The sequence below is a fragment of the Triticum urartu genome, chromosome 2A (genome assembly GCF_056163025.1).
Source record: "Triticum urartu cultivar PI428250 chromosome 2A, HENAU_Tu73, whole genome shotgun sequence".
In the NCBI taxonomy this organism is placed as follows: Eukaryota; Viridiplantae; Streptophyta; class Magnoliopsida; order Poales; family Poaceae; genus Triticum; species Triticum urartu.
Window position 1 is genome coordinate 181,509,032 of NC_141874.1, and position 11,307 is coordinate 181,520,338.

The 11,307-nt window shown below is 45.3% G+C and overlaps 1 protein-coding gene across 1 annotated transcript; it reads left to right on the forward strand.

The window, feature by feature from the left end:
• Nucleotides 1-5,309: 5,309 nt before the first annotated feature.
• LOC147984454 (uncharacterized) lies at nt 5,310-6,410 on the forward strand. Its single transcript, XM_087541109.1, has one exon. It carries the CDS (start codon nt 5,310-5,312, stop codon nt 6,408-6,410), a length of 1,101 nt encoding a protein of 366 aa, XP_087397235.1.
• Nucleotides 6,411-11,307: the final 4,897 nt, after the last annotated feature.

The following is an 11,307-nucleotide window of genomic DNA, read 5'->3' on the forward strand; positions in this document are numbered from 1 at the left end:
AGCAATGAGGATAAACCTCAGATCATGGACCCAGTTCGCATCATTGCTACTATCATCTTTCAACTTAGTTTTCTCTAGGAACATATCAAAAATAAAACAGGGGAGCTAAACGCGAGCTATTGATCTACAACATAGATATGCTAATACTACCAGGACTAAGTTCATGATAAATTAAAATTCAATTAATCATATTACTTAAGAACTCCCACTTAGAAAGACATCCCTCTAATCTTCTAAGTGATCACGTGATCCAAATCAACTAAACCATAACCGATCATCACGTGAAATGGAGTAGTTTTCAATGGTGAACATCACTATGTTGATCATATCTACTATATGATTCACGCTCGACCTTTCGGTCTCAGTGTTCCGAGGCCATATCTGCATATGCTAGGCTTATCAAGTTTAACCTGAGTATTCTGCGTGTGAAAAACTGGCTTGCACCCATTGTAGATGGACGTAGAGCTTATCACACCCGATCATCACGTGGTGTCTGGGCACGACGAACTTTGGCAACGGTGCATACTCAGGGAGAACACTTTTATCTTGAAATTTAGTGAGAGATCATCTTATAATGCTACCGTCAATCAAACCAAGATAAGATGCATAGAAGATAAACATCACATGCAATCAATATAAGTGATATGATATGGCCATCATCATCTTGTGCTTGTGATCTCCATCTCCGAAGCACCGCCATGATCACCATCCTCACTGGCGGGACACCTTGATCTCCATCATAGTATCATTGTCGTCTCGCCAATCTTATGCTTCCACGACTATCGCTACCGCTTAGTGATAAAGTAAAGCATTACAGGGCGATTGCATTGCATACAATAAAGCGACAACCATATGGCTCCTGCCAGTTGCCGATAACTCGGTTACAAAACATGATCATCTCATACAATAAAATTTAGCATCATGTCTTGGCCATATCACATCACAACATGCCCTGCAAAAACAAGTTAGACGTCCTCTACTTTGTTGTTGCAAGTTTACGTGGCTGCTACGGGCTTAGCAAGAACCGTTCTTACCTATGCATCAAAACCACAACGATAGTTTGTCAAGTTGGTGCTGTTTTAACCTTCGCAAGGACCGGGCGTAGCCACACTCGGTTCAACTAAAGTTGGAGAAACTGACACCCGCCAGCCACCTGTGTGCAAAGCACGTCGGTAGAACCAGTCTCGCGTAAGCGTACGCGTAATGTCGGTCCGGGCCGCTTCATCCAACAATACCGCCGACCAAAGTATGAAATGCTGGTAAGCAGTATGACTTATATTGCCCACAACTCACTTGTGTTCTACTCGTGCATATGACATCTACGCATAAAACCAGGCTCGGATGCCACTGTTGGGGAACGTAGTAATTTCAAAAATTTCCTACGCACACTTAAGATCATGGTGATGCATAGCAACAAGAGGGGAGGGTGTTGTCCATGTACCCTCGTAGATCGAAAGCAGAAGCGTTAGCACAATGTGGTTGATGTAGTCGTACGTCTTCATGATCCGACCGATCAAGTACCGAACGCACGGCACCTCCGAGTTCTGCACACGTTCAACTCGATGACGTCCCTCGAACTCCGATCCGGCCGAGCTTTGAGGGAGAGTTCTGTCAGCACGATGGCGTGGTGACGATGATGATGTTCTACCAACGCAGGGCTTCGCCTAAGCACCGCTACGATATGACCGAGGTGGATTATGGTGGAGTGGGGCACCGCACACGGCTAAGAGATCAAGAGATCAATTGTTGTGTCTATGGGGTGCCCCCTGGCCACATATATAAAGGAGTGGAGGAGGGGAGGGGTCGGCCCTCTCTATGGCGCGCCCTAGGGGAGTCCTACTCTCACCGGGAGTAGGATTCCCCCTTTCCTAGTAGAACTAGGATCCCTTCCAAGTAGTAGGAGTAGGAGAGAAGGAAAGGGAAGGGAAAAGGAGAAGGAAGGAAGGGGGCGCCCCTCCCTAGTCCAATTCGGACCAGCCCATGGGGAGGGGTGCGGCCACCCTTTGAGGCCTTTCTCTTCTTTCCTGTATGGCCCATTAAGGCCCAATACAAATTCCCGTAACTCCCGGTACTCCCGAAAATACCCGAATCACTGGGAACCTTTCTGATGTCCGAATATAGTCGTCCAATATATCGATCTTTACGTCTCGACCATTTCGAGACTCCTCGTCATGTCCCTGATCTCATCCGGGACTCCGAACTCCTTAGGTACATCAAAACACATAAACTCATAATATAACCGTCATCAAACTTTAAGCGTGCGGACCCTACGGGTTCGAGAACTATGTAAACATGACCGAGACACGTCTCCGGTCAATAACCAATAGCGGAACCTGGATGCTCATATTGGCTCCTACATATTCTACGAAGATCTTTATCGGTCAAACCGCATAACCGAGAGGGCCCAGAGATACCTCTCCGACAATCGGAGTGACAAATCCTAATCTCGAAATACGCCAACCCAACAAGTATGGAGACAGCTGTAGAGCACCATTATAATCACCCAGTTATGTTGTGACGTTTGGTAGCACACAAAGTGTTCCTCCAGTAAACGGGAGTTACATAATCTCATAGTCATAGGGACATGTATAAGTCATGAAGAAAGCAATAGCAACAAACTAAACGATCAAGTGCTAAGCTAACGAAATGGGTCAAGTCAATCACATCATTCTCCTAATGATGTGATCGCGTTAATCAAATGATAACTCATGTCTATGGTTGGGAAACATAATCATCTTTGATCAACGAGCTAGTCAAGTAGAGGCATACTAGTGACATATTGTTTGTCTATGTATTCACGCATGTATTATGTTTCCGGTTAATACAATTCTAGCATGAATAATAAACATTTATCATGATATAAGGAAATAAATAATAACTTTATTATTGCCTCTAGGGCATATTTCCTTCAATAACAACTTTATTATTGCCTCTAGGGCATATTTCCTTTAGTTCCTTCATCTTCGAAGGGAGAGAGTCCAATCGCGACGCACATAGCCTCGCTAAGCATGCTTTTAGTCTGGATTCATTGTGCCAAGTATCTTTTAAACCCGTCAGATTTACAGTGTATCCCATGAACATTTTTTATTAATAAAACAATCATGTTTAGTTTAAAAAAATCCGGATAAAAGAGAGCACTGCACAGGACTCGAACACGCAATCTGCCACCTTCTTACCTCATGCAGCTACCCACTTGAGCTGACAACTTCAACCTACTAATATTTTGGTGAAACTTTAAGAATAGACAGCGGTGATAGATTTCAAACATTTATTGATTTTTTAAAAAAACTTCCGGGAAATTATGAACAATTTTGAGATCCGATTCTTTCTGAAAATGCAAAATATGTTTTAGAACTTGAATAAATTTAATAATTCCAAACATGTTTCGAAAACCATAAAGAAACTATTTTTTTGAAATTCCGAACACTTTTTTCAAATTCAAACAATTTTTTAGAATTCGAAACATTTTCTATAAAACAAGAACAAATTTCGAAATAAACCCCTTTTTATGAAAAAGAGAATAGATTTTGTAAAACCGAACAAAAATTGAGAACACGAAAAACTTTTGAAATCCAGAACATTTTTTGAATAGATGAAATTTTCTTAAAGTTTTTGAATACATTTTAAATATGGGAAGAAATTTTGGAAACACGAACATTTTTCGAATTTCAGAACAAATTTTATAATCGCAAACAATTTTTTTGAATATGAGAACAAATTTCGTAATCATGAAAAGTTTTTTTATTCCAAACTAAAATTCAAAAACACAAAAATTCCGGCCACCTCGGTCGCTCGTTCGGACCTCCTGTACGAAGCATTGACCATTCTTAGGGCCCGCTTGGATTGTCAGTTTCAGGGTTGTATATATTTTACATGTGTAACTGATTACACCCGTGACGCGTAAGCAGACGTTCGAGTTTTCCCTCTAGTTAGGGTTTCACCGTTTTCTCCCGGGGCGATCTTATCACCGCCGTCAAGCTATCTTTCCCTGCCGCCGACTCTCGTCATGCTGTCCACTGGGAGCGATCAGGAAGCGATCCAGGCATCGTTGCCCGCTCTTGGACTGGACCGGGACGCGGCGGAGACTAGGGCTCCCCCCCAAAATCCGATATGTTTTCTCATCGGGTTAGTGTTCTAGATGGTTGGTGAGGGGGCCGCGGGCTCCTCTGGACTCACCGACGTGGAGAAGATGATGATGGAACTAGGCCTTCGTGAGGAGGACCTGGATGATGTCGTCTTCGATGAGAAGGATGCACTGCCGGAGACACCACGGTGGGTTGCCCTGATCAAGGTCAATACCAACAAGAGCTATAGACAGACATGGTTTTACCGGAATATGTGATCTGCTTGGGATGTAGCACAGGAAGGGAAATTCAAGCCTTTAGAAGAGAATTTGTATACTGTTCAGTTTACTTGCTTGGGAGATTGGGAGCGAGTCATGCAGGAGGGGCCGTGGAATTTCAGGGGGGATGCGGTGCTTATGGCACCATATGATGGAATCTTGAAACCGTCTATGGTCAAGCTGGAGTCTATTGACATATGGATTCAAATTCATGATGTGCCAGATTTATATGCTCATCTAGTCAGGCCTCTGGCAGCTAAGGTGGGCGAAGTTTTGTTTGTTGAAACTCAATCCCATGATTTCACAGGGAATTTCTACCGTGTCTGGGTGCGCATCAATGTCCACAAACCACTCAAGAATGTGGTTTCAATGATCAGAGAAGGAAAGACACAGATTTACAAAGTCAAGTACGAGAGATTACCCGACTGGTGTGCCGTCTGTTGGATGTTGGGACATCTCTTCAAAGAGCATGTCAATGGGGTTCATCCCCCTCTGCATTAGTCTTCAAAGAGCTCTGGGCTGAATGGTTTATGAACAACATAAGGGCCCCTGGCGAGGGAAGGGCGCGTCGTGGGGGCCACCGTGGCGGCCGCTCTGGAGGTAGGTCAAGGAGCGGGCCGGATAGCGATCTGGCTACCACCCAATGTCCGGATAGCACCCAGGAAGAAGCCGCAGAGGCAGCGGAGAAGACAGACGTGGACATGTTTGATTCAAGCAGGAAGAGGATGAACCCCATTTTTGTTAATGAGACTGATAAATCTATTGGAAGAGTAGTGGATGCAATGGCCAACAGCAGCATGACGGTGACCGGGCTGGAGTTAGCTGTTGTTCACCAAAGCTCTACTCCTTTGAGCCATCCACCGAAGAGGGAATCGAAGAGGAATAAGACTGAAGAGGATGGCAGGAGCGACAACCTGACGGCTAAGAACATATTGGCGGGCTCCCTGGAGGGGCGCCGCCGGGCCCAATGAGTGTCTTCAGCTGGAACTGTCATGGCGCGGGCAACGCCGCGATAGTTCGTGAGCTCCGCGGCTTCACAGAGATTTTTGCCCCTACCCTACTTTGTATTGTAGAGACACAAATTGATAGAGAAAGGGTAGAGAAGTTAGCTGCAACTCTTGGTTATGATAATGGCTACGCTGTGAGTAGTCAAGGTGGAAGTGGAGGTCTAGGGATTTTTTGGAACAATTCAATAAATGTTGAGATTTTGGGTTATTCTCCGTATCATATTGATTGCTCGATTGTTGAGGAGAAATGGAATCCGTGGAGGATGACCTTAGTATATGGGGAGGCTCAGACCCATTTGAGGCATCAAACATGGGACACTTTAAAAGGGATCAACAATTTGAGGGATGATCCATGGTTGTGCATAGGAGATTTTAACGAAGTTTTACGTCCAGAAGAGCAAGAAGGAATAGGAGAAAGGAGTAACGCTCAGATCCAGGGCTTCCGGGATGCCGTGGACGTTTGCATGCTTATGGATATGGGCTATCAGAGACAATTTTGGACGTATGGGAAGAAAGTTACTGGAGGGAGTTACACTAGGGTGAGGCTTGACCGAGCTTTGGCAACGGCTGATTGGAACGAACGTTTCCCGACGGCACATCTGAAACATGTTACGGCGGCCACCTTGGACCATTGCCCTATCTTACTTACCATGCATGATGGGCACGTACTCATAGCACCGAAATCTTTCAAGTATGAGGTGATGTGGGATACGCACAAGAACCTAGGTGACACACTGATTCAGAGCTGGACAGCGGGTGGTGCTACAGCCAGAATGCATGAGCTTCGTGTCAAACTAGGTCTGGTGGCTGCAAATTTGGGGCGATGGAACAAGAACACGTTCGGGTCAGTACGCAAGGAGATCAAGGGTCTCAAAACAGAACTTGAACGATTGAGGAGCAACCCAGCGAGGACAGGGCCATCTCATGTGGAGCTGAAAATCAATGAGAGGTTGATTGAACTGTTTCACAGGGAGGAACTGATGTGGAGGCAGCGGTCGCGGCTAGAATGGTTGTCGGCGGGAGACAGAACCACTCGCTTTTTTCATCTTCGTGCAAGTTAGAGGCGCAAGAGGAATATGATTAAAGCTCTTGCCAACTCTTTGGGGGTGATCATTGATGATCCTGGAGCATTGAGATCGATGGTTTCAGATTTCTACAAGAGTCTTTATACTTCCGAGGGTGTCAACGAAATAGATCAGGTCCTATCCAAAGTGCCCGCCAAGGTAACTCAACAAATGAATGACATTCTTTTAGCTCCACATATACTAATGAGGAGGTGAAGACAACCCTTTTTCAGATGTTCCCGACTAAGGTGTTGGAAATATGCCCTAGAGGCAATAATAAAATGGTTATTATTATATTTCCTTGTTCATGATAATTGTCTATTATTCATGCTATAATTGTGTTATCCGGAAATCGTAATACATGTGTGAATACATAGACCACAACATGTCCCTAGTGAGCCTCTAGTTGACTAGCTCGTTGATCAATAGATGGTTACGTTTTCCTGACCATGGACATTGGATGTCATTGATAACGGGATCACATCATTAGGAGAATGATGTGATGGACAAGACCCAATCCTAAGCATAGCGCAAGATCGTGTAGTTCGTCTGCTAAAGCTTTTCTAATGTCAAGTATCTTTTCCATAGACCATGAGATTGTGCAACTCCCGGATACTGTAGGAATACTTTGGGTGTGCCAAACGTCACAACGTAACTGGGTGACTATAAAGGTGCACTACGGGTATCTCCGAAAGTGTCTGTTGGGTTGGCACGAATCGAGACTGGGATTTGTCACTCCGTATGACGGAGAGGTATCTCTGGGCCCACTCGGTAAGACATCATCGTAATGAGATCAATGTGACTAAGGGTTGGTCACGGGATGATGTGTTACGGAACGAGTAAAGTGACTTGCCGGTAACGAGATTGAATGAGGTATTGGGATATCGACGATCGAATCTCGGGCAAGTAACGTACCGATTGACAAAGGGAATTGTATACGGGATTGCTTGAATCCTAGACATCGTGGTTCATCCGATGAGATAATCGTGGAACATGTGGGAGCCAACATGGGTATCCAGATCCCGCTGTTGGTTATTGGCCGGGGAGTTGTCTCGGTCATGTCTGCATGGTTCCCGAACCCGTAGGGTCTACACACTTAAGGTTCGATGACGCTAGGGTTATTAGGAAGAGTTGTATGTGATTACCGAATGTTGCTCGGAGTTCCGGATGAGATCCTGGACGTCACGAGGAGTTCCAGAATGGTCCGGAGGTGAAGATTTATATATAGGAAGTTGTCATACGGTCACCGGAAAGGTTCGGGGGCATATCGGTATTGTATCGGGGCCACCGGAGGGGCTCCGGGGTCCACCGGGAGGGGCCACCTCTCTCGGAGGGCCTCATGGGCCGTAGAGGAAAGGGAACCAGCCCCAAGTGGGCTGGGCGCACCCCCCCTTGGGCCCATGCGCCTAGGGTTGGGGGGACCCTAGAGGGGGCACCCCCCTTGCTTGGGGGGCAAGCCACCCCCTTGGCCGCCGCCCCCCTCTAGATCTCATCTAGAGGGGGCCGGCCCCCTTCCTCCTTCCCCTATAAATAGAGGGGCAAGGGGAGGGCTGCACACCACATCAAAGGCGTAGCCCCTCCCCTCCCCAACACCTCCCCTCCTCCGTTAAGAGCTTGGCGAAGGCCTGCCGGAGTACTGCTGCTCCACCACCACCACGCCGTTGTGCTGCTGTTGGAGCTCTATTTCTCAACATCTCCCTCCTCTTTCCTGGATCAAGGCACGGGAGACATCTCCGCTCCGTACGTGTGTTGAACACGGAGGTGCCGTCCGTTCGGCGCTAGGATCATCGGTGATTTGGATCACGACGAGTACGACTCCATCAACCCCGTTCTCTTAAACGCTTCCGCTCGCGATCTACAAGGGTATATAGATGCACTCCTCTCCCTCTCGTTGCTAGATGACTCCATAGATTGATCTTGGTGATGCATAGAAAATTTTAAATTTCTTCTACGATCCCCAACAGTGGCATCATGAGCTAGGTCTACGTGTAGTTTCTATGCACGAGTAGAACACAAGTTGTTCTGGGCATCGATTTTGTCAATTTACTTGCCGTTACTAGTCTTATATTGATTCGGCGGCATCGTGGGATGAAGCGGCCCAGACCTACCTTACACGTACACTTACGTGAGACTGGTTCCACCGACTGACATGCACTAGTTTCATAAGGTGTCTAGCGGGTGTCTGTCTCTCCCACTTTAGTCGGATCGGATTCGATGAAAAGGGTCCTTATGAAGGGTAAATAGAAATTGGCATATCACGTTGTGGTTTTGGCGTAGGTAAGAAACGTTCTTGCTAGAAACCTACAGCAGCCACGTAAAAAAACTTGCAACAACAATTAGAGGACGTCTAACTTGTTTTTGCAGCATATGCCGTGTGATGTGATATGGCCAAAAGGATGTGATGAATGATATATGTGATGTATGAGATTGATCATGTTCTTGTAATAGGAATCACGACTTGCATGTCGATGAGTATGACAACCGGCAGGAGCCATAGGAGTTGTCTTAATTTATTTATGACCTGCGTGTCAACATAAACATCATGTAATTACTTTACTTTATTGCTAACTGTTAGCCATAGTAGTAGAAGTAATAGTTGGCGAGACAACTTCATGAAGACACGATGATGGAGATCATGATGATGGAGGTCATGGTGTCATGCCGGTGACAATGATGATTATGGTGCCCCGAAGATGGAGATCAAAAGGAGCAAAATAATATTGGCCATATCATGTCACTATTTGATTGCATGTGATGTTTATCATGCTTTACATCTTATTTGCTTAGAACGACGGTAGCATAAATAAGATGATCCCTCGCAATAATTTCAAGAAAGTGTTCCCCCTAACTGTGCACCGTTGCTAAGGTCCGTTGTTCCGAAGCACCACGTGATGATCGGGTGTGATAGGTTCTAACGTTCGCATACAATGGGTGTAAGCCAGATTTACACACGCAATACACTTAGGTTGACTTGACGAGCCTAGCATGTACAGACATGGCCTCGGAACACGGAAGACCGAAAGGTCGAACATGAGTCGTATAGAAGATACGATCAACATGAAAATGTTCACCGATGATGACTAGTCCGTCTCACGTGATGATCGGACACGACCTAGTTGACTCGGATCATGTATCACTTAGATGACTAGAGGGATGTCTATCTGAGTGGGAGTTCATTGAATAATTTGATTAGATGAACTTAATTATCATGAACATAGTCTAACAATCTTTGCAATATGTCTTTTAGATCAAATGGCCCACGCTAATGTTTCCCTCAACTTCAACGCGTTCCTAGAGAAAACCAAGCTGAAAGACAATGGCAACAACTACACGAACTGGGTCCGTAACCTGAGGACTATCCTCATAGCTGCCAGGAAAGCATATGTCCTTGATGCACCGCTAGGTGAAGCACCTGTTTTCCCTGCAGAACAAGACGTTATGAACGCTTGGCAGACGCGTAGTGATGATTACTCCCTGGTTCAGTGCGGCATGCTTTACAGCTTAGAACCGGGGCTCCAAAAGCGTTTTGAGCAACACGGAGCATATGAGATGTTCCAAGAGCTGAAAATGGTTTTCCAAGCTCATGCCCGGGTCGAGAGATATGAAGTCTCCGACAAGTTCTACAGTTGTAAGATGGAGGAGAATAGTTCCGTCAGCGAGCACATACTCAAAATGTCTGGGTTGCACAACCGCTTGTCTCAGTTGGGAGTTAATCTCCCGGATGATGCAGTCGTTGACAGAATACTTCAGTCGCTCCCACCTAGCTACAAGAGCTTTGTGATGAACTTCAATATGCAGGGGATGGAAAAGACCATTCCCTAGGTATATTCAATGCTGAAATCAGCGGAGGTGGGAATCAAAAAGGAACATCAAGTGTTGATGGTGAATAAAACCACTAAGTTCAAGAAAGGCAAGGGTAAAAAGAACTTCAAGAAGGACGGCAAGGGAGTTGCCGTGCCCGGTAAGCAAGCTGTCGGGAAGAAGCCAAAGAATGGACCCAAGCCTGAGACTGAGTGCTTTTATTGCAAGGGAAACGGTCACCGGAAGCGGAACTGCCCCAAGTACTTAGCGGATAAGAAGGCCTGCAATACCAAAGGTATATGTGATATACATGTTATTGATGTGTACCTAACCAGCGCTCGTAGTACCTCCTGGGTATTTGATACCGGTGTAGTTGCTCATATTTGTAACTCAAAACAGGAACCGCGGAATAAACAGAGACTGGCGAAGGACGAGGTGATGATGCGCGTCGGGAATGGTTCCAAGGTCGATGTGATCGCCGTCGGCACGCTACCTCTACATTTACCTACGGGATTAGTTTTAAACCTCAATAATTGTTATTTAGTACTCCCTCCGTTTTTATTTAGTTCGCATATTAGCTTTGGTCAAAGTCAAGCTTTACAAACTTTGACCAAGTTTATATACAAAAATATTAAGATATACAATAACAAATCAACAACATTAGATTTATTATTAAATGTACTTTCACATCGAATAGATTTATTATGATAAATGTCTATATTGTTTTCTATAAACTTGGTCAAACTTTACGAAGTTTGACTTCAGTCAACTCTAATATGCAGAGCAAATAAAAATGGAGGGAGTACCAGCTTGAGCATGAACATTGTATCTGGATCTCGTTTAATGCGAGATGGCTACTCATTTGAATCTGAGAATAATGGTTGTTCTATTTATATGAGAGACATGTTTTATGGTCATGCCCCGTTGGTCAATGGTTTATTCTTATTTAATCTCGAACGTGATGTTACACATATTCATAGTGTGAATGCCAAAAGGTGTAAGGTTGATAATGATAGTCCCACATACTTGTGGCACTGCCGCCTTGGTCACATTGGTGTCAAACGCATGAAGAAACTCCATGCAGATGGACTTT